Raw genomic sequence first — 25,457 nt, 5'->3', positions numbered from 1 at the left:
AGCTGACCCGGCGATTACGTAATGCTATATCAATCCTTTCTTCATTTTTAATTATTGACATTATTTTATATTAAAAATTTACAATATCCGAATATTGTGGATACATTTTGTCGACTAGAAATTTATTAATTCAAAATTTAAAGTCTTTAATTTGAGGGGAGAGTTACAATACCGACGGACAATTTAAAACATAATCTTTTTGTATTAGTTTTTTTTCAATGTTTTGATAAAAACGTCCAACCGTACATGAGTTATTAGTGTTCGTACAAACACAACTTTTTTATATATATGAAGACATTTATCGATATAATAAGATCTATGTTAATATTTTTATTATAAAGACGATGTATAAAAGAAAAGCTGTTTAAAAAGACTTACTGTAAAGTTAGCGATTATCTAGTTGATAAAAGGGCCTGGGACTAGTGCTGGGCAGGCTACTTCTAATTAATTTGCTATATTGATTTTTAAAATAAGTATCGATTGATGATTTGCTTTTTTTAAAAGAGTACCGGCTTTTTCTTTCGGCCCTCTGTCTTCTTTGCCGATGAGTAGGGATGCCTACAGGTTCAAATTTAATGACGTGGAATAAGTGATCCCTTGATTATCTTATGTTCCAAAATAAATTCGTGAATGAGCAAATTAAAATATAACAGATGATAATCTGCACCATTCAATAAATGTAATAATACATTGTCCTGGTATAATAATGGTGTTAAAAGCTTCATTGTTTTGTAATGGTTTTCAGTATGGTTTAAAACAGTGTTTCCCAATATTTTTTGTGCCCCACCTTAGCCTTACTAATCTTATGTAACCACTCCATGTAACTTACAGAATTTTCAATATCATAAATTGAATTGCAAATTTAATAAAGTCAATGTCAAAGTCACAATAATTTTATTCATATAGGTAAACGAGTAGTCTTATGAACGTCAGAAAAGAAGATAAATTAATGGTAAATTAACATTACCAGTTCGCAAGTCAAGGGCGTAGAGCGGGCAAGAAGAATTTAAATTAAAGAGTACTAGGATTTTTTTACGAAACACAGTTAATTTTTAAAACGTAATGAAAAACTGATTTTGAAAATAATTTTAGTAAATTTACGAATAGATGTGAGGTATTAGGCCTCAAGTTGGGTTTTAAAATGTATTCCATTTATTATTGAGCATTTAAAATTGTTAAAGAGTGAATATTCGGAGCTCTGTACAAATAGGTTAACATCGTTATTCAAATGAGTGTATGCTTAATTAATATTCGTGTGTGTTACGTTATATGAAAGAAAAAATAATTATCACCCATATTTGTATATGTGTTATTTATTAACAAATTATAAGCACTAGATCAAGGGTAGGAAACTTAATACACCATAAATTACTTGCTTTAATATTTTTATTATTATATTCACTTTTGATTTTACATAAAGTGTATCACTTCAAAATTAAATGAAGATGTGCCACATGCGCACGGGCAAGTGTCTTCACGGAATCTTGTTTTATATGCTATTACATATACGCGCTTATGTCAAGATTCTAAAGAATATGTTTTAAATATATATTTAATAAAAATATTCGGAATTTAAATAGATATGAACATAAGTAGCTTAAGCCTTACGACGATAAAAAGCCTCTATTGGGTCCTGCGCCCAAAAGAGGCTTTTGCAAGGCCACCTTTGCCTCCTGCTGGTACCTAATGGTAGGCGTATAGGTTATTAATATAAATAAGACACCGGAACAAGTTTGACTACGCCTCTACTACTATAAATACAAAATACACATAGGACTGATGGAGAGTTGATGTATAGGCGTAGGTCTTTAAAAGAGTACCGAGAGTTTTTTACGCCAGCTTTTTCTCTCGGCCTACACCCTCTGTCTTCTTTGCCGATGAGTAGGTATACATACAGGTTCAAATTTAATGACGTGGAATAAGTGATACCTGTCTGATCTTATGTTCCATAATAAACATATATTTTTTATAAAGAGAAAATATATAATATTTCGCGTAGTACAGATCAATTGAGAAATATGTAATGCTTTAATCGGGTAGAGATGATATATAAGGTATAAATCTATCGTTTGGATAGTTTTAAAGTTAATAATGGCGAGGTCAAAGCTGTGGTCTAGTTTTACGGAAATTTTCTGTGTTTTCCTCCTATGACGGCGATTATGCAAATATGTAGTTAGCACACGTTTTTCTTATCATATTGTGAGTTTACGCTACAATACTGGTTCGACAGCAGCGGTCTATGTAAACAATGTTGGCCTAGTGGTCTCCGCGTGAAACTCCCATCCCTGAGGTCGTAGGTTCGAAGGTACATCAATGTACTTTCTTTGTATGTGTGATTTAACATTTGCTCGAACCGGAACCGGGTTGTCTGACTAAAAAGCCGAAAGTGCGTCAGGCACAGGAGACTGATCAAATATTAGTCAAACGATCATGAAACAGATTCATATATCTGAGACTTAGACCTAAATTAATACCTAATTGCAAAGCTTGTTTCTTATATAAAAAATATCAATACATAGGTATTTTATAGTGATAAAAAATTTCTGCCAATATGTTGTTTTGAATGCATGCAAAAATATTGCGGGTATAACAGCTGCAAGTATATTTTTACATAATGTTTCAGATTCGAACTGCGGCGCACGTTAATAGTATGGAACACCGGTCTGGCGTTGTTCAGCATAATGGGGGCATGCCGGACCTTTCCAGAGTTCTTTCACGTACTCAAGAATCATGGGTTGTACCACTCGATTTGTGTACCGAGGTAAGTCACCTTTTTTTTGTACTTGACTCGAGCCCTGCCTACTGCAACCTGTCGTATCCACCTCGCTAAGTCATAGGTAACATTCGACTTAGGTCCTTCAAGAAAAGAGCGTACAAATTCTTAAAAGGCCGGCAACGCACTCGCGAGCCCTTTGGCATTGAGAGTGTCCATGGGCGGCGGTATCACTTAACATCAGGTGAGCCTCCTGCCGTTTGCCCCCTGTTCTATAAAAAAAAACAGTTTTATCCTTACCCAATAACAAGAGCGAATGATGGGTAGGTACATTAAACGCCATGACTTTCTACTCTAACTGATCATGAAGTTATTTTTCTTTCTTAAAGAGCGCCTAGATATTTCTTTTCTTGCGGCATTAGGATTAAAGACTATAGTGCTTTTTTGTGGCTAAATTTGAGTAGAACACGTTCAATATGATTTCTCTTAATACGCCAAGTTTACGCCAAACGCTTAAAACGTGTTTATAATAAATTAACATCCCGTTTAATACGCCTTACGTCAAAAACACGTATTATCACTTGTGACATTCATTACGTTAAGTAACGTAATTATAAAAAGAAAAATCTATAAAAAAATATTCAAGAAAACAGCGTACTAATTCTTAAAAGCCTTGCGAGCCTTCTGGCAATGTGACGCTAACAAAATCTAACTTGGCTTATCTTGGTTTCACAAATCTAAATGACATGTTATAGGATGTAACATGGGGTATTTTACTAAACTTCGAAATTAAGTTTTTGAAAGCACTACAAAAGGGGCAGCGCTAACCAGATCCACGCTTGACACAACTTCCTCAATCGCCTTGTTTTTATATAGTAAAACATACTTTGCTAAAATCAATATATGTAATTAAATGTATAATGTAATGTTTAATATATTTATATTTTATTTATCACGGAAATAAAGTACGGAAAATAGTTTAAACTCGCTTTTTATAACAATATCATTTTAAATACAGTGAGAAAAATTAAACCTGCTTGCTTGGTTTATCTTAAATTATATAATACAGGGTCAGTGGACATAATTACTAGTTGTAACCGGTCGCAAAAAGCGAGATTCGAGACGAATCGACGAAATATTTATAATGAACATTAATGTCATTTTTTGCTTTTTTACCGCGGGTTCGGGTTCCCGCCTAATTTTAAATTTGGAATGATAGGATCCTATACAATACAAGCGGATCCCACAGACATATAATAATTTAAATCATTCTCGACTCCTACACACAACTAATTTCATTTAAATCTGTCCAGTCTGTTTTGGAAGTTTAATTACGAATACACAGAAGATTTATATATACCAGCTGTTTATTTGCTTTATATAGAAATAAACAAGATACAGACTGCAGCGCTCTATATACCGGACTGATTTGTGATTGTAATGGGTGTATTGTACCCAACCATGAGTGAGACAAATTATTTATTTATTTATTTCCTATTACTAAGGGCCTGTTTCACAATGTATGGATAAAGTGCCAAATAGCTATGCAACACATACATTATTCGAAAGATAAAAGTTCCAAATAAGATACTTCGAATTTCATGACGTATAGCGCTATCTGACAGTCGTGAAACGCAAAAATACTATTTATCATACCAATAAGTAACAAATAGCTTATTTGGAACTTATCCGGACATTGTGAAACAGGCCCTAAAACTAATTAATATTAAACTAAAACTTTTAACAATTTTAAAATTAACAAACCAAAAAACAACAATAATATTTTATAACTTTTACAAATGATGCAATTCTCGTGAATTCGGCCAGTGTGCAACTAAAAATATCCGTTTCATATGCAATCATATTCTGTGTGCGCAAGACACGCGTAAATGGCGTTTGTCTGAGTAAATTTGTACGCGCTCGAGACACTTACCACGCAGAGTAATTATTTGGCACACGCAGCCTCAGTCTCTCCAACATTTCCGCATTATATAATTTACCTCTAACTCTTTTTTTTTTAATGAGGTGATAATGCACTTATGCAGACCCGCACCAGAAGTAGCGAGACCCCCACTAAAACACCTTAGCCCATCACACGCCCTTAAAATGGGCCTTCGGGGTTCGCTAGGCATTCTACCCAAGGACCTCTAAGGACCTTAATTAAGTAAGGTCCCTCGTTACCTCCGACTTGTTATATCCCACAAAGACAAACAGTTGGATACAAAACTGGGTAAAAATGTTGTATGGAATGTACCCAACATTCATGTATTGTAAATTTATTTGGAATATGTTTGTAGATGTTGGGTATATAAAGAATAGTTTGGATATACGCCATACAGTCTATATATTGGTATTGTGTTAATTTATAACGATAAAGGACAAATCGTTGAGCAGTTAAAAGCTTAGGCGATCCTGGCCACATTAAGCGGTTTTAGTATACATAAACCATATAAAAACTTACTCGTAAGATAAAGGAAAACTCTCTTTGTCAACGACAAAGTCAAAGTCAGGCACGGAATATCTTTGAAATACAACGACCACTATTTAATCCTTGACTGGTTTAAGCTATCGCGGAATATACTTAAAAGGAGTATTAGGAATATTCATAGCGCTAAATCCCCTGCATCATGAGTACCACATACCCTCAAGTATATATATTTACCGATTCACACGTCGTTGCAATACTTATAATAAAAGAAACACAACACAATATATAAAAAATACAAGGAATGCAACGGGCGGCCTTATCGCTAATAAGCGATCTTCCAGACAACCCTAGTAAGAAATGAACTAAAAAACGATATACTTTCCGTTCATACCATCACAAAACAACCGAATTAGGGTAGCTTAGTTAAATGTTTTTAATATTTTTATTGATGTTTCCTTTCCTAAATGTTTGAAACTTTTTGGTATGTATGCCGTATTTGGCTATATCTGCAGTGATCTCTGACTATCAATTGTAAATCTAAACAATCCACATATAAGGGAATTGATATGCAGTGAAGTGCATTAATCGCGTAATTGGGTTGAGTTGGCCTTCAACACCTGGACCAAATCCATTAAGCGACAATTAATAGTACCCATAATTAACGAGCAATCATGGTAAATGTTATGGAAATGGGATGAAGCGAGAGATGTCAGGTACGGCAAGTGGAGATCCGTTGTCTCTGCCTATCCATTTGGGGAAAAGGCATAAATAGACTATAGTAAACTTTTAATTCCATTCCAGATTTGACAATTTCAGTGTTGCAACGTAGGAAAAGTACTAAATATCGACGTTGCGAAATTACTCGATACGGAAATATTATAAACTATACTATAATAAAAACAAAAATATTAACTTTTTATGAAATAAAGCAGCGATTACTAATTAATAAATAATTATTATGAGCAATTGTTTATAATAATCAATTAATCTATAATTTATTCTTTAATTGGCACACAAATATTACATAAATATAAATCGCGATTGTTTATAAAATTGTTTGTAAGTACATCACTACACTATTATATATTGTGGTATTTTAATTTACAATGACAGTAGCTAATGTCAAATGTGGAATCGAAATATAAGTCGTGGTATAATACGCAAATTCTTGCTAAGTGATTTGTATGAATATGATAAATTTTTAATTGCATTAATAATGAATACCTTAGTGGTTAAAGTATTTTATATCTCAATACGGAATTTACCTGTTCTTTGACGTAGTAATTACAAAAAGTAAAAAATATTTGTTCTGCGTGTTGACTTTTACTCGATGTTTGCGTAAATACATTTAGTTTTTTTTTGTTCGGGTTTTTGAAAAGACGTAAATGTGCTTATATATTTTGTTTGTTACATTACATTATTATTGTCACTACACTCTTCCATTGTACTTGTTGTTTTTCATGAAACTTTTTGTAAACACCAACAAAACTGGTATTCCGACGCCATATTGACAGTTTGAAGAGCTTCGTTTCGAGTTTGGGAATGGCAGAAAGTGGAAGTAAATTTAAATTAACACACAGGCAGACAGGCAGTCGACAGGCTAGGCAAATAATGAAACGTTATCGATCGAAGATATTTACCTAGCTGTTTAATCAACTGGCTGAATATCTTTCAGGCCGTTAGTTAAACGGCTAGGCTGTTAATTGAACGACTAATAAAGGTAGTTGGCTGCGACTTCTATACTTATATTATAAAGAGGGAAGATTTTCTGGGAAGTATGTTTGTGGCGATTTGGTTCGAAAAGTACTGGACTGATTTAAAAAAAAAATAACATTTTAATGCTGCACTATAAATAATATAGGAAAATAATAATTGCAAGAAAAAAGATCGATATCAATATTATAAACCTCAGTGAAATGGTTTTAACACTACCCGTTGATGTCACACAAAGGGAGCCAACGATACACTATTGCTAAATACATTTTTATTTAGGTATGTCCGCATTTACTATACGTTTATACATAAAATGTTTAAAAAATAATTATCCACCACAGTCGGTTTTATATGTGGCCGACCTTGTCTTACAAAAAGATCGAGAAAGACAAGGCCGCGGCTAAACTCAGTAGTTTCAGCACGTTTCAGCTCTTGGCGTATTAGGGGTGAAGAGGCACTCACTTAACACTTGCTTTGTTTTGTCAATTATTTGCTGAGCTGGCAACATTGCGAGGGTACGGACGAAATAAGTATTTATATTGATATAATGGAGAGTCTGGGTCTAAGGGTACCAAGTAAATAAATAAATACTTACTTAACATCGTCCTGCCCCCTGTTCTATATATAAAAAAAAACCTTGGGTGGAAGTCTAAACTTTTGGATGCGCGCACATTTAAACTACAAACAATAAACAAAGTTTCTATTGAGTTAGACTTTTTTGTTCACTGGCTGAGTTCACAGATTGGTAACACAAGATAGATTTGTTGTGTCTGTATATCTGTGGCATCGTAGCTACCAAATGTATTCACGGATATTGTTATGGTGTTTTTTGTTTGATTGCTGACGTAATTGAGAATGTACTTAGCTACAATTTATCGAAGGCCATTGTCATCAGTCCTTTTTGTATTGTTACCGTTATTGTTTATTAATAATCTTCAAATAAATTAGAACTAACCTAACCCCCCCATATCATACCAATAACTAACAATTAAATAATGCGTTATTCAATCCCCGCCCCGCATCTTACAAGAGGATTCCCCCCCAACGCTACATAATACTTGAACGCTTCCGAAAAAAAAGCCAAAGTTTTTTTTATTTATACTTCGTTACCATAATATACATAATTAAACATTAAAAAAAATTAATTAACAAAAAACACAAAAAATAACGTGCAACTATAACTAAAATAAATCTAATATGTATAAACACACATTTAAAATTATAATTATAAGTCGTAGCTAATTAACTACCTATATCATACATACGACGAATGTTTCAGTAAGTAATAAACATAAAATAAAACCTTATGACAAAATTGTGTAAAAGTTCAAATATCGTCACTGGGGAGCTCCTGTATTGTAGGTAACTAAATAACAATTAGTCAATGGTAATCTTATAGTATAACGCATATAAAGTATAACACATTAAGTATGTGTGTGTGTTTATGCGCAGGTTTTTGGCACCTCAGATTTAAGGTACCTTACTAGGTACCGCCTCTTATCAGATCTCAATAGATTCGAAATCCAATTTAACTAGCGTAATTTATATGTGATTTGTGAGTTTGTATCTGTATAGTTTGGACTATCCAGATTGGGAAATTTTATTTTAAAGTTATAAAGTTTAGTACTCTGACTGTGAGGTGTGTGTGTGAGTGTTTTGGTTCCAGTCCTAATAAAATAAACCTTTCAAAATTATTGGTATTTTCTGAAATCGGTGTTCCAGTTTTTATTACTTTATCGCTAACTGACAGATGTGACAGGCGAAGGTTGTTATTATGCTAGGTATATAATAGGTTCTAGTCTAGAACTCATGCCAATTACAGTTAAAGTTACCTTCAATACGATTAATTGTAGGCATTCGATATATGACATTGCTGTGTTGGCAATGACGCGTGTTTGTCTTAGTCGAGAGCAAATGTTTGAGATGATCGTTCGTCATCTCATGTTATGGTGGATATGTATCTTTAGTTTATATGAAATAGGGCATACTGCTCACCTGATGTGACGCCAATAGGGACTCTACCAAAAGGCATATCGCAAGTGCGTTACCCTTTACAAGTATTTATAAAATACTAGCGGATCCGACAGACGTTGTCCTGTCTACACGTCTTTAATTTCAAAATTTCAATTTTTAATAAGCCATTTTGATGAAAATTATTATTCAAATGTTATGACAATATCTAACGATCCAGCACATGGTCACACACGATATAACACAATGATAACAAAACTTTTCTTAAATTTCGGGACAGACTAAAAATAAAATTCGAATATTATTTAAAATTTGACACTGCGATGGTAGCGCCGTCTATCGGATCCAATGTAAAACATTCCAAAATCAACAACAACTAATAAATTGAAAATTAATTAAAAAAACATTGTCCAGCGGACAAAATTGTGAATCTAAACCATTCCCAGATCCCCTTGAACACACACAAAAAATTTAGTCTAAATCGGTCCAGTCGTTTAGGAGGAGTTCAGTCACATACACACGCACACAAGAAATATATATATTAAGATATTATTTACTATATCACTAGTGAAAACTCTGCCATGTATAAAGATGTCGATAGTGTTGGCTACAGCAGCAGCAGATCTTTGTTAATATCTGTGCCACTGACTGGTTCTTGGTATCCCAAGCCCTGGCCTTCGCCGTCGCACATATCCCCTAGGTACGAAGAACCCGAGTTCTTGTAGAACTTCTTGCGACCCCCGCAAGTAGATAGTTAACTGCTAACCAGTAAGTCCCGTCTTGTTTCTTATTTTTGGTACTATAATATACATCATTGCACATATAAAAAGTAAAAAATAAGCAAGTAATATAAGTTATTAGGCAACGGGCGGCCTTATCGCTAAAAAGTGATTTCTTCCAGGCTTAAATTTATTAGATTTAAAAGAACCAAATATAAAGATAAATGAGTTCTGAAATCTCTCTAAACGTTTTTCATTATCAAAGCTAAGCTTTTTTTACTTGAAAAAATGCCATGCGCATTCCCTGCCTGCTAGACTGCGTATAGCGGGACTCGTGCATACCAACTAAAACCCAAAACCACCAGCAAACTGCTTAGATGGGAAGCGGTAACAGCAGATCCTGCTTCCCGACATGCGATGAGGTTGCGTCCGCCTCTCTAAGTTCATTGTTAGTTTGTGAAGATACTTGACACGGCAAATATCCTTCACAGACCGCTCCATTCGGTTTTAGAAATAGTTGAGGGATAAATCATCATATCTTCATCATCATCGAACGCATCGATCCCTGCTTTTCCCTTTCCCCGTAAGCTCGTCGGGCATTTATCAAAGCTACCACGTTAGTTAGATGGGAACACCAATCAACAACATCTGATGGATATTCCGGCTAGGGTCTTGTATTGTGCGATACGAAGGTTGCGGTATTATATAAGAATAGATAGGGTATATAAATTACGTCTAGCAAAGCCATATAAATTGCATTTAGCAATTTGGTAAAAAATATTTTACAACTAACGCATATTTAATCTTTAATTGCTTTTGTCGCAACGATTAATCTCTGTATAAATATAATGAAAAGTTAATTCAATTTTTTGCCTTAAAATTTTAAACGGCTTAGTCGATTCTCAATAATGTTTATTTATTATATCTTCACACCTTTTTACCGAAGGGATAGACAGAGACTAAGTCTCCACCTGCTACGTTCCTCTACCTATCTCGCCTCAACAAATTTCATGACAATTATGGTCGTCGCGGGTACTTTTAACTTTTCCTTTCACTGTTACACCTGTATTAGGTCCAGATATTATATACGATGAAGTATATGTTACATATTTACAGCTTAACTTTTTTTTTCTTTCTAAATCACAGCAAACTCTATTATATCTGTAAATATCTTTGAATATTTTAAATACTAATACTGTAATAATAACTTAGTTTATAAGTTTTGAAATTAATGGTCACATTAATCCTTTTATTTTGTAGCCATTATAGTTGAAGTATTCATAAGTGTTAAATAAATATGTATCTCTACAAATATTTACTGTATCAACTACGCAATATATACAGAAAATCCTTTATAAAATATACATATTCGTAGTAAATTCTCGATTGTTGGAGGGATGTTAAATAAATGAAAGTGACACTAATTAATTGTTTGAGTTTCAATGCTGGCGTAAAAGTATTGATCTGTTCGTAAAACTAAGTTATTATTATAAGTATTTAAAGATACCTAAGGTAGATTACATACTTAACCGATTTGTATATACATAGACAACAATATATACAGACTGTTATAAGGATTAAATCAGTGACGGCCTAGTCATAGTGGCTTCAACGTTCGACTCTCACCCGTGAGGTCGTAGGTTCGATCCCCGGTTCCCCGGTATTTGACATTTGCTTGAACGGTGAAGAAAAACATCGTTAGGAAACCGGGTTGCCATACCAACCCAAAAAGTCGACAGCGTGTGACAGGCACAAGAAGATGACCTAAAAAGGTTGTTTTTAGACCCACATTATAAGTGATAGTGGCGCATACCTTTTTCTCTTCATATTCTTTCTCTGGCATAAGTATCCATTGTACTTATATATTTTTATTTTTGAAACTATTAAATAGCTATAAACATTGTATTTATCTTGTATTGAACAATAATATCGGTGCGTATTTATAAAAAGAAATTATAAAACAGCTGCAGATATTTTTCTAACAACCAGATTTCTATCATAAATAAAGTTCTGTTGTTATTAAAAAGATACACTATCCGAAATATTATCCTTCTATTTCCATATTTTAATTACACCTCGCAGAGATGTTTACGAAAATACTTCTGGGCTTGTTTACGTAGGCCATGCGTGGCCCAGACATCGCTATTTGAATCTTTATATTGGAATCGATAAGCAATATCGGATACGTGATTTGAATACGATAAGACTTTCGCCTTTGTTTTACATTAATTAACTAACTTTGATAACGCTGGTTTAATATATAATATTTAAATGTACTGATTAAACAAAAGCTCTATGTCTTTGAAGCCTTTTTTACAATAAGTATTTATATGTTGGTTGTCCTGCCCTGATGAAATATTTTACGGTTTATAGAGCAGTGTGAACAGCGTGTGATCTCTGATCGGTCGTAGGTTCGACCCCGGCTGTGCACCAATGGACGTTCTGTATATGTGCGTATTTTACACTTGCTCGTACGATGAAGGAAAACAACACGGAAAACCGGTATGAATTAGAGGTATTAAGTTGACAACTTTGTCAGACACGAATAAGGCTGATCACCTACTTGCATATTAGAAAAAGAAATGATCGAAACAGATACAGAAATATAATGCCATGAACCGAAGGGTTGTTTAATACATACAAATGTACTCTCGGCTTTATCCATATTAAATCTGGAGAAACTTCCAGCGCAACTTCCTGGCAATTATTAGCTTTCAGATCCTCCAGAACTCTGTCAACCTAGTGCTCTGGGTCGGCCTACAAATCGGCTTAGTGAAAGTCAAATTCAAAATAAATTAATTCATATAGGTACAACAAGTAAAGTACAATGAACGTCTGAGAAGAAATTAAATTATTTCTAAATTTACATTTACAACTAGTTCGCAAGGCCCCATGCCTTGCGAACTAGTTGTAAATGTTGAAAATGTAATACAATTAAATAAATGAAAAATAAATTCTGTAGGAGTGGTATATCTTCTAGAGCCTGATTGATCGTACCTACGCTTAACTAGGTACATCGTCTCCCGGTGGGGCTCTTTCCTGGGGAGATACGACTTACAATTGTTAAAATGGGAGTATACTCCTCCCTCAAAGTTCGGCAACGCATCCACTAAATTGGGTGGCGATGGGATGCAATCCCTCCCTATCCTATTTAAAAAAAGAACGGTTCTCGTATAAAAGTCTGAATAGCAACATTACGTAACTTTAAATCAATATATATACAGCTGAGCCGACGATTTTTCTAATATTACATAATGAGCACTTTCTAACTGAACCGTAGTGGGGCAGCTGCGTACGTTGAATTCTTTATGACGGCAAATTGCGTCAGCCTCGAAGGTTAAGATCAAGACTTTATTGAAGGCCTAGATTTTATCTAGATAAGAAAATGTTTTTGTTTGTTCGATATAAAGCAACGCATATTCAATTGTTAACAATAAATAGACTACATGCCCCGACATTTAGTTTATGAGACGTAAAAGGCATGCAATTGTCGTCGAAGGAAACAATGAATACAGGAACAATGGGAAAGGTTGAACTGATATTATATACTTTGCCTTAGAACAAAGTGACCTACAGCACGCACAAAACACATGTCGATTCAGTTCTAGTACTTAGCCCATTTGGTAAGACAATCTAGCTTCTTCCAGAGGCTCAGAAGTTTATGAAATGTTTCGCAGGCTTAACGGAGCGACAGAAATAATATTTTCTTTGAGGTAAAAATCATAAATAAAAATTAAATTTCAAAATATCGAAATGTTGCATTCACCCTCAATTAAAGCCTCAGCCCATAGTCACCCATTTTTAGTGGGTGCGTTGTCGGCCTTTAAGGGAGGAGTACGCCCGAATTTTGAATAGTTGGAGGTCGTATCTCTCAGGGAAGAACCCCACCGGGAGTCGATTCCACAGTTCGCTAGTTTTCAAAAGAAAATACTTTGTGAAACGGATTGTGGAAGATTTCCAGCCATAAAGGTTATGTTGGTGAAATTTAGAATTCATACGGCTCGTACGAGGCTGAAACAAAAATTTGCGCTCGTGTCGATTGTATGATTTGTAATAATTTTGTATTGTTACGTTTTGGTATAATTCTGTGACATTATTCTTTAATAAAAAAATATTGGCGCTGGTTGCGCGAGTTAATCCTAAAAAAATGCGTGTACATCTAATGACAAGGTCTGGGCGGGGCTGCTTATTCGCCGGAAAATATAGGGGGCTATATTAATATATGAAAACCTTTATGAAGAATTCAATAATATTAATATTTGCGATTAAAAAGCCGCAGATTGAAGTGAGTCTTAGGGCCTGTTTCACAATGTCCGGATAAGTTCCAAATAAGCTATTTGTTACTTATTGGTATGATAAATAGTATTTTTGCGTTTCACGACTGTCAGATAGCGCTATACGTCATGAAATTCGAAGTATCTTATTTGGAACTTTTATCTTTCGAATAATTTATGTGTTGCATAGCTATTTGGCACTTTAAACATACATTGTGAAACAGGCCCTAAGTCTTGCTTGCCTTATACGTTTAATGACAAATAATCATAATAATATCGATATAATGCGAGTTGCGTGTGCGTAAACACGCTACTTCAAGGTATATTATGCTAATTTACTCTGCAAGTACATGTATTTTATTTATTAATATTTCAGGTTTATTTTAAAGAAATAATTAACGAGTAAATTAATGACCTTATGAACGAATAAAATTACGAGACCTAAGTGATTCTAGAATTTTGCTAATAGGGTGATTTTGTAAAACCTTATGTACTATTTCCTGTCTGGCTTACGCCCTTCCAACTACAATGTCATCTGTTTTTGCGATGTGTGTGACTACCTTATGTATACTGTAGAGACAGTAGCAAATTTTTTTAAACAACTTGCTACTTACACACTTGCGTTTCTTCTGGCAATATGAATATGATATATAGTTTTTAATCTAATTTGCTATACCTACTAGAGCGAAAATCTATCTATATAACATGTATACGTTTTCTGTCGTCTTATAATACCGTTTTAATTGTTTCCAAGTTTTAAGTAGTGTTTGCTATAACATCGTAAAATCTTCGTGATTTTAAGAAGTTACATGTGAAGTTCAAAGTTAGTATTTAGACAAAGAATATATTTAAATGAATCGGCTGTAAATGAACTAAGAAGTATTGTCATTATAAATACGAGTCATGTGATACCTCGATCATTTAGATCGGTGCACGAATGAAGGAGCTATGCTTTTAATATGTCAAAATTGTCCTTCCTGCTTTTTTTTAATTTCATTTCTATTGAAGTCGATATTACTCGAGAAATATACGTACGACATTTTAAAACAAAATGGCGCCCGCAAATAAATACTTAGGAGTTGTATAATTAAGACGAAACAATGGGCGTTTGTCATTTGCTTATCACTTATTACCAACGCCAACGTAGTGGCTCCATTTCAGCTCAGAAACGAGATAACAAAATTTTCAAAACAGTTGAAACACCCCAAACTCAATCTAAAATAATATCGCCGCTCTGAATTGTCTACAATTGAGAACCACGAAAAACTTACCGAACTGAAGTAAGCTCTGTTAAAGATAAATTGGGATTAAGTGAACAAGACAGATCAAGGTATAGATAGTTGATAAAAAGAGAATAGGAGGTAAGATGTATCAAGAAGAAATAAAGTAAAAAGAAAGGAAGCAACTGGAAGAGGCCTATGTGTATATATAACTTAAACAAAGGTTTCTATATATTATAGTGGTTGTTAGCTATAAAGGTCAAATAATAGCCAACCTATTTGAAGTCCAATCACTGAATACGATGCCTTGTCCCCATGGGGATTAAGACTAAGACTGAATCAGTCGACCAATTACAATGTAACGGTCATAGGGAAACCGATGTATTCATCAAATTTATAAACATGCATTGCACTGCATATGCAACTTTATATTTATAGTTATAAATATAAAACCAATACATATGAAGTCTGATCTTCTACCGCAATTACCATGGAGAGTGTTCAGAGGAGTTCTTCTGTGTTAACCTACAGCTGAGTTTCATTATCGGATGTCCAGGCAGAATACAAAATACTATCCGTATAACCTCGACGTCCGTCCTTCCACAACTGAGCGATTTTAAAGCAGTTTTTGCTGTGTGTGTATGTGGGACCAGGTCCACTGAAGTATCTTAGAACCTATTCGACTTAGGGTCCTTCAAGAAAAGACGCAACGTACGTGCGTGCGCGTGTGTGAGTGTCCATGGGCGATATCCCATTTCATCATGAGCCTCCTGCCCGCGTATTACATAAAAAGCTTTAAGAATTAATAATTCAAGGCTACACAAAGTTCTATAGTTAACGAAAATTCAATGCATCAAGCAATACAGTGAAGCTGAGAAATAGTTCAAAAGTTCAAGGTCGTCTGAGATGAAATTACATAAGGCCTAACTTGTTAGTTTTAAATACAAATTTAAAAGCCCCTTTCGTCGGGTTTTGTATAGCTTGGGTAAAATAAATTATTTCTGTTTCATTCAAAATAAATTCAAGTCATTTATTCATTTAGGTACAATTTGTACACTCACTACCTTATAGCGACATTTCAGTGCACTATACTTGGTATTGATTAATTTTTGTGTTTCTCCATTCTTAATTAATGTAATATCATGTTTACCACTCGTGTATAAAAATTGTAAAGTAATAAAAATTTAATTAAGGTGTGTGCGTTAAAAGACGCGAAAAACCGTACTGAAAGTCTTCAGGGGTGTAGTGTGTACTTCAACAACTGGGTTTTATTTTTACCTATGGGATATGTGCGACGGCGAAGGCCTAGGTTATTTGCGATACCAAGGGCAAGAACCAGTCTGTTACACAGATCCCCGTTATCCAGAACGTTATGCCTACTGAATACTGTTTCCGACACTATCGACATATTTGTATGTTCGCAGAGTGAATTTACAGTAGCGATATTCTGTATATTATGTGTTTAATATTTACTGCACTTTATTTTATTAAATGATTCTCGATATTATGTATGTATTTTTGTCATAAATAAAAGTATATGCTGGTCGGGCGTAACTCGGACGAATTAGATAATCGCTTACAAACTAATAAACTAGTTGCCAGTGTAGTTGTCGCCCGGGCCCGGCGGGAGACACCGAGATTTGATACTGTTGCCTAGTCTGGGTCACGGATCTGCCTGATGACATGCTTCATAGGCTTCTATGTATATAAAATCAAAATTAAAACTAAGAAGATAACTTGTTACATTGAAATGTAGTGCAGTCAATTGGAAACTTTTGCAACGATTGCTCGCTCGGGGGAATGCTTTAAATGATATAATTGTTACAATAGTGCCTTTGCTTTTGGATAATAAAAGTTTTGCAGTACTTTTATAATGTCACAGAGCAAAAAAAAGATGTTGCTAATAGTCAAAAAGAATTACTGGATTAGATTGAATGAAAGATATATAAAATACTTGTTAAAAGTGCCTGCTGGGAACTTTTGGACCGTAACTATCACGATTTAGATCGCTAGGCTTAATAATAATAAAGGCCCATTTTGTTTAAAATATGTCCATGGCTTTCTTTCTCCATTGGCTTCCTGCTAACGTTTCATTATCTTCTATCAACCTTTTATCGGGGCGCCCTGTTCTCCTTTTACCTTGGTCCTTTGCATAATTCCTTTTCATATTTGGTCTTCACGGCCACGCTTACAAAGTAAGAAACTTATTGAGTAAAATGTTCAGCCTAGATTCGTACAGTTTTTATCTAAAAATGTACTCAAATTAATTAATTAACCGACGACTACTAATTAAGGGCTCATAAGGCTTTGAACATTTACTGGGTTTTAATTAGGTGTTACATATTTGAATATCATTTAAATTACTTAAGCGATTTGTGTTCAATTGATTTATAAGCATTTTTTTATCTTGATTCTTCTATTCTTTTTGGAATTGATATATTACCCGGTTACCTGATGTCCGCCTTATAAGTACCATTCCGATATTAATTATTTGATAAGATATATCGTATGTGTCACAAACGGGAATTTAATATATATATATATTTTAATACCTAGACGTTTTGGGGCTATACACATTGCCAGATGGCTTGCAAGTGCGTAGGGCCTTTTAAGAATTGGTACGGTCTTTTCTTTAATAACCCTAAGTTGAATTGGTTGGGAAATACTGCAGTGGACATGCGGTTCCACATACTGGTGGTGCACGACAAAAGCTACCTTATAAAATGCTTAGTTGTGGAATGATGGACGTCGAGCTGATACGAGTGGAATTTTCTCTTCTATTTTGTCATAAATTCAACTGCAGGTATTATTCCGAACAACTCCTCTGAACACTCTCCATTGTGAATGTGGCAAATGTCGAGGGCTCAAGCTCGTAAATTAACTCGTCGTCACAAATTTAAATGAACGTATGAGACAGAAGAAATATGAAGATGATAATATACCACTGAGTAATGACATCCATCCAATGACATCTACAAAAGTCGTTTTATTCCGGCTTGCTTTAAAATACAGAAAATTACCTTACTTTTTGTTTTAGCTATTCGGGTTTCAATGTACATATTTAAACATAAAACATTTTTAAGTAAAAAATTCCTTCGTTTAATAAACACTTTAAAAACAGACTATAAAATCCTTGACTTTCAATGAATTTCCTTGAAATGTAAGATGTTGATTAAAATAAATGTAGAGGTTAAAATCGGAATAAATATTAAAAATATAAAGGTATTTACGAAAGTTAAAAACAAGTGAAGAACAGTGTCATGCCTTATTAAATAACATACGTGGTAACTCACTAAAAAGTTAAAGTGTAAATGGGACGGTCACAATGCCCAGTTTTGTAATGACAGGTGGGCAAATGGATCCTAACTTGAAACGGTTCAGTGGGAATAAAAAAGAGAGGATGCACACTAGAAACCTGGGAAGAGAAATAAAACCGATAGCGGGGAAAGATTGTAATTAATTAAAATCAGTCTGTTGGGTAGAATTCGATTCTTCTCTTGAAATTCAACAGACAACTGTCGATCACAAAAGTCATGCTTAGAAACATCTTTGTTGGCACGGTTTTGCCGCGTATTTTCTGTAATATATAAACTGTTCATAGACGGTGAGTTTCGCCAGTAAAATATTAATTCAACGAAGAGCGATTCGAATTGTCGATGTCACTTTACGAGCGCCTTGATCCCTCGGCCGGTCCTCTACCGAATTTACCATGGATAGTGTTCACAGTTGTTCGGATAAATACCGTGTAAATAAAGTGTATATAATATAATACTTATAATGATGTAATTCATTTCAGCTTTATCGAGCTAGACAAAGTATCCGGTTTTTGGACGACGATGTTCGTCCTCTCAAAAGTACCAGAACTCGGTGACACAGTCTTCATTGTGCTGAGGAAGAAGCCCCTGATCTTCCTCCACTGGTACCACCACATCACAGTCCTGCTATACACCTGGTTCTCCTTCACCGAGTACACCTCATCCGCCCGTTGGTTCGTCACTATGAACTATTTCGTTCACAGGTTAGTACATTATTACATTTAATTTAAAAAGGAGGTTTTTGATTCGTCGCTACCTTTTTTGTAATAGACAAGAATTCGAGTGCATCTTTGTGCTCTATTTTTAAAATTCGAATTAGTTTAATATGTAAAAAACCGAGTTATAACCCTTTAGATCTGGGTCTAGATTTCTATATCTGTTTCGTGATCACTATTTTTGGGTCTAAGGCACGTTTCCTCATGATGTATTTTTTCACAGTACGAACAAGTTTTAAAAGCGCTTCGTAGCTTACAGGCTGTAAGCTCTAACTTAAATACAGTAACTTTTTTGTTAACAAAAAGTAGATAAATATTTCCATAAATATGCAATGTTAATTCTAGAAAATTATATGTAATTAAAATTATAACAATAAAATTAACAACTTTTTCCCTATTGTAATATACATATATAATTTACAATACAATACCTAATTATTATAAAATGTAATTATAATAATTAGGTATTGTATTGTTAATACTAGATATAGATATAGTGCATATAATTATTAAATATATGTTTGATACACGTAATTTAATTGCCATCTTCGGTAGTCAACTTTCAAGTGAAAACATGTCTAATTTCTGTTTTGCGCGATCCTAAACTTGCGATATTATATTGTATTATTATTAGTTCCCTGTAAAAATAGGAAATAAGATAATTACCTCAGATGTAACATGTTCCTATCCTAAAGTATTCATGTGTCGTTCGCTCGATCTGAAAGATCTGTATCAATACTGAGCCATTGACTAAAAGATCTAGTTCGTTCGACCCGTTCAAAACGATTGATTCAAATTCAAACGAACTAAAAGATATTTCGAACTGAAAGGTTCCGGTATGTAAAACAACTTCGATTCAGCTTCAGAGCCAACAAAACAAATATAAATTACAGAAATAATTTTATTAATATGATTTATTAATGGCTCTACTCTACTTTAAAAAAGATAAAAAAAACTCAAGGAATAAAATAGATTCTAGCTCCAATATTTCTACATTTAAGGATCATAATCGATTGGCTTTGTCGTAAATTTGAAATTAATTTTAATTGGTTAATCGTAAGTCTTAAGATCGTGCATTACGCTAGCAAAGTTTGCTTTCGCCCGCCTTCCTGCTGTCTATTGAAATAAAGGTGTGCCTGAAGTCTGCGTCAGACGGAAGATACATCGGGAAGCAAAAATGAAGTGAAAGCAAATGATTTTTATTAAAATAATATCGCTAGTGACACGACCAAATACTCGCCATGATTGAATAAAAACTAAATTTAGATGTCACTTCGTGTTTTTTTTCTATCGAGAAATTTATATGGTATTCCGTTTTTAATAAGAGTTTTCCAGTTGAATTATAGGATACGATATTTATTATTTTTTAATTCAATTACATACTTAGATAAAATCCCGCGGTTAAAGCCCGCTCTTACATAATTTGGTTAGCGTCTGTGTAGGAAGATGGCCGGCGCGGCGTGGCGATTAGGATAACTTATTTAATTTTGATTATGCTATGCATTATTTGATTTATTCTCATTTAGTTTATTCATTAGTATCAAGATTGCCATCGAACTATATTGACGTAACAGTGTTATAACATTAAAATTAGAGTAATTTACCATAACTATTCACTTTCCAAATAGCCTAGCAGGACATGGAAAATAACTATTTCCTGTGCGCTCTTCCTTTGCGAGAGTAACGTAAATTATGAATTAACCAGATCATCCATCTTTTCAGCGTGATGTACTCCTACTACGCGTTAGTAAGTATGGGCAAGTACCCGCCGAAGTTCTTCGCGATGACCATCACCTTCCTCCAGCTCACGCAGATGATAGTCGGCTGCGCTATCAACATCTGGGCCCACAATTACATGGCCACAGCTCCGCAGCGTTTCTGTGGGATCAGTCAAATCAACATAAAATTATCTATGGCCATGTATTTCTCGTACTTCGTCCTGTTCGCCAGGTTCTTCTACAAGGCCTACCTTTCGCCCAAACCGGGGAAGAAAGCAAAGATCGAGCCGGAAATCACGGCGCCGCCCAAAAAGGAGTTCAATGGATACCCCAGACAAAGAAATGGTGTTGTACACTAGTCCAATCTGTGATTTTAATTAGGTCGAGCCGTCGGGTGATCTCAGGTTTTTATCGCTTTAGCCTTAACACGTTCTCTGTATTGCCAAATTTTTCTAGACATATTTACCCGCTAAAAGGCTTTTTAAAACTCTAAACATTAAACTCCACGATTTAAAATCAAAAGTTTTAAAAATTAACGAGTCAAAGATCGATTTTCCATTGCTATTAATGAATGAATCATATAACCCGCGTTCTAATTTTAAATTAACTAAAAAGAACTGGTTTGAAAGAAAAAGAAAAAACAATACACAGATAACATTCATGTTAGCGTCATCTAATGTTTTTGATTATTAAAGCGAAATGGACGATTCAATTTGCTTCACGACGGAAACAGATGACAGCAATCTTAATCGTATTTGACCTAGGAGTGGACTTATCGTGTTTTCTGCACGTTTTCACTTTATCGTATGTTAACATATGTTATGATTTAAATCACTATCCGGGTTTAATGTTCTATAATATTGTCTCAACAATTGAGAACATTTTAGGTATTGTGTATACATAGATTAAAAATCTATCATGCTGTGGTAGATCTAAACTAGAATAATATAAAGAACTACTTTAGATAGAACTTTGTAGTCTGTGGTAGTAGACAGAGCGGGTAAATGTGATTTAAGTGTTAGTCTGTCCTATAAAAAACCTAGCTCCTAACGAGTAAGTTGCCTCTTGATATAAACCAATCCCATTTCACCATGTGCCAAACCAAACTCTAGCACTATCTTACATCAATTTAATAACGATTTTAATAATAAAAGTTACCATTTCCTTTGATAAAAACCTGAAATTAACTAAAATCGGCGTCGATTCAGGACGACCGCCATTACATTCCACGCTGGATTTTTCGCTGGGTCGAACAGTCTACTTTGTTACAAAATGGCGGCGTCTTTAAGGATTTGGGGTTAAGTCAAGATGCCTTAACAGTAGTGTATGCAGAAAGTAGAAAACTAAATTCGTGTCGACAAATTTTCATACAAATCGTTTTCGATTTTCTACATACACTACTGTTAAGGCATCTTGACTAAACTCCGTGGTCAGAGACGTCAAAAACAAATCCCAGTTCTCTGACCAATTTGTGAACGCTTCTAATAAATTTTAACGGCAACGTTCTCGTTTCCAATAACTATTAGAGGTGCAGTTAAAACGGGAATAAAGCAAAATCTAAATGTTACGATTAACGACTCGTTTTTTGTAACATTACTTTTTGCGAGTAGATATAGACTAGACTAGATTCGGATTAGGACGGTGATATACAAATTCAAGTTCAATGCAATTTTTTTGTATCGGCTTTTGCAAAGCGTTCAAGTTGTTATTGTATTTATTGAGTGAGTTTTTTAATTTATTTGTATCGCCTGTATAGGTTATAATTTGCTTCGCCATAAATCGTCTAAAATCAATTCGCAATCGGAAGTATTTAAAATTATGAAGCAATATGTGTCAACGGTCTCAACTTGACAGGTGTCAAATTCATTGTCAGCTTGACAGATTTGAGATTTCACGTTGACTCGCGTTTCTTACCACAGATATTGAAAAAATCCAAGTTCACTAAAAATAATCAATATTTTGCATTAATATAAGGCGAAATTTAGACGAGAGGCGATTTCGCTAATAATTTATTATGCTTGTATAACAGGCATTCAGGTAGCGGAAATAATCGGAGTTCTTAAATGTATTTTATTGCATGGCAATAAGGTTTAAATTTAATTGCAAAAGGGACTTTTGTCTAATACCGCTTGTCAAGGTACAAATTTTTGAACCTTTTATAGTTTGATTGGAGATGAATGCATAAAGAAATGGCTCGTGGTTTGCTTTAGCCAAACATTGTACAAAGCTTAGTTTTAGCGTTAAAAACAAATTTTTCCAGTTAAAAGTCGACATAGAAAATTTAGAATCTCGAAAATTTCCGGTAATCTATATGAAAGGTTTATTTTGAAATATGGTTCAAAGGAACATTTGTAGAGACATCGTTGGAGAGATTTTCTTTATGGTAAAGATAAGGATGGAATATGGCAATACAAATATAAGCGTGTGTGATTAACCGAACATACTTCATAGATTTCTTGTGTCAAGGACGGGTTTCATCTTAATATTTTCGTAGATTTTATTTTAACCTCACGAGTACATAATGCCATAGAAAAACAAAGTATAATTTTAAAGCATTTACGAATTTTACAAATTTGTAGTTAATAATATGCTTGGGATTTTATGATTGTGCCGATCTGGTAACACTTGATACTTTGCGTCATATATTTGTATGAAAAATTATTATTTTTGTTGTTGACCTGATATTTCAGGTCTAGTGACTTCAATTTCTTAGCGATGGATACAGAATTTGTAGTTCTGTCAATATCGGTAGCGCCGATGACGCATTATGTGACGTACGAAATTTTTTATACATTTGACAGTGACGTAGAGTTGTCAAACTCTTCAAGGTTTTAAAAAAGTAATCAAGTTGTAGAGTAGATCGGTGGAATCAGCTCTGCATAGTTTAGTTAGAAGATAGCGTGATATCCTTAAGGACTTTGCTTAGTGTAACATTTATACACTTGCAATCACTTAAATGGTTTTGATTAATAGGAAATTATTAAAAACTGCTTTTTATCCTAATATTTTATTTATTATAAAACTATCTAAGAAACTTAGCACGAACTATGCGATAGTTCTAGAAATTAGTACCCAACGATGCATATTTAGAAATTATACTAAAAATATAGTTGGTGCTTCCGATTTAGTTCCAAAGAAGCACGGGGATCTTCAACAATCCATAAGGTTTTCTGATTATATTATTTTGTACGAACGTATTGTGTTTGTGCTAAGGGTCAAGATATAATTTAAATTTACACTTTGTATGGCGGCAAGCTATAACAACAAATTACACAGATTGTGGTGATCTTGGACCGGTCAAAGTTGAGCTATGATTGTCTGTCTTGCTTATTCCCATATATAATAAGCAGGATGGCAATGCTTACACATCTGCCAGTATATTTCTGAACTGTTATTTATTGTTGTTAATTTTTATACGCTTTGTAAAACAGTTTACATAGTTTTTTGTTTATTTTATTTCCCTGCACAATATGAAATTATAGTTTTCAGTGATAAGTAGGTATTACAAGGGTTTTTGCGGGAATTGTGCGATTTTTATTTTGTACTTTTATTGTTTTTATAAGGCGAATGTTCCACGGCACTTGAAAATTTGGTGCTTGTCACTTTTTAGATATAGAAGCTTTATGAAGTTTTAAAATGTTTTCCCGAATTGTAAATATTCCATAACATATTTTTAATCTTATGCTGATACTATTATCATGTAAATGCAAACTGTTGAGTACTAATTGTTTATAGTAAAGTGATATACATATTTAAATAAGCTTCCCTGTTAGAGAGAGTTACCATAGACAATGTTTTGTATAAAATCCATGTTTTGCATTTTATTAACCATTAAACGCCTTTATACATTAATATTTATTTTTACAATATACGAAGAGACACAATATGCAAAGAAATTATGAATGTATCATGGTTGTGAGTGTAAGAAAATAAACGTAGCATTTAACAATGGTATAGACTAGTAAATGGTTGAGGACGGCTTGAATATATTATAAAATCAAATGTTTTAACTATTTGATTACATACATATTGTGTTTCATACGCATTTGGCATTTAAATAGTTGCATTTACATGAAATAGTTAAGCCTAGCTCGTAGCTAGAACAAATTAACAATTATCACAGTACATAATTGAGAATATATTTTTGTGGGATGTTTTGTGGTCAAAAATAAAAGCCGACTGTATTATCACAATAAGTATGTTTAATATTAATGGATTGGAAACAGACAACATGCAATTATTAATTTGTATTTTGTGGGCAAATAAAGCGTTAATGCGTCATATTTTGCGTATTTTTATTATCCTATACCTATTTCTACTACATCTATGGAGAGATACCGTGATAAAACTATCAGCAATAATAACGAAGACTTAAAACATGTGGTTTACCATGATAAGACAACAATTGGCTTGCGGGCTGCGGCCCGTCTAAAATCTTACGACCAATCTTAATGATACATATTTATCTGCTTGTGCCTGCTATTCGTAATCCGATCCGATCTTTGGCTTTCTGAAGCTGCTTACTGCTGTTTTTTTTTTCAAAGAACATAGTTCTTTATTAATCTTAGGTCTTAAGCGTTAAGGTTCATCATAAACTACTGTCTGCTTTACATTTTTATAGGAAAGTTCAATAAGAAAAATATGGATATATTTTTTCATTAGTTTATGTAC

At 33.9% G+C, this 25,457-nt stretch overlaps 1 protein-coding gene across 1 annotated transcript in view; it reads left to right on the top strand.

Annotated features, from left to right (window-relative positions):
* The window catches only part of LOC110993512 (elongation of very long chain fatty acids protein 6), a 37,387-nt gene extending 12,318 nt beyond the window's left edge, over positions 1-25,069 (top strand). The window contains exons 2-4 of the mRNA XM_022259799.2: positions 2,624-2,761; positions 18,835-19,056; positions 20,791-25,069. Coding sequence (XP_022115491.1) covers positions 2,624-2,761; positions 18,835-19,056; positions 20,791-21,145 — 715 coding nt within the window. The 3' untranslated portion in view covers positions 21,146-25,069. The remainder of the gene's footprint in view (positions 1-2,623; positions 2,762-18,834; positions 19,057-20,790) is intronic.
* Positions 25,070-25,457: the final 388 nt, after the last annotated feature.

This window comes from Pieris rapae, chromosome 19, assembly GCF_905147795.1.
Source record: "Pieris rapae chromosome 19, ilPieRapa1.1, whole genome shotgun sequence".
Taxonomy (NCBI): Eukaryota; Metazoa; Arthropoda; class Insecta; order Lepidoptera; family Pieridae; genus Pieris; species Pieris rapae.
Note: the sequence above shows the minus strand (reverse complement) of the source record. Positions and strands in the feature narration are given on the sequence as shown.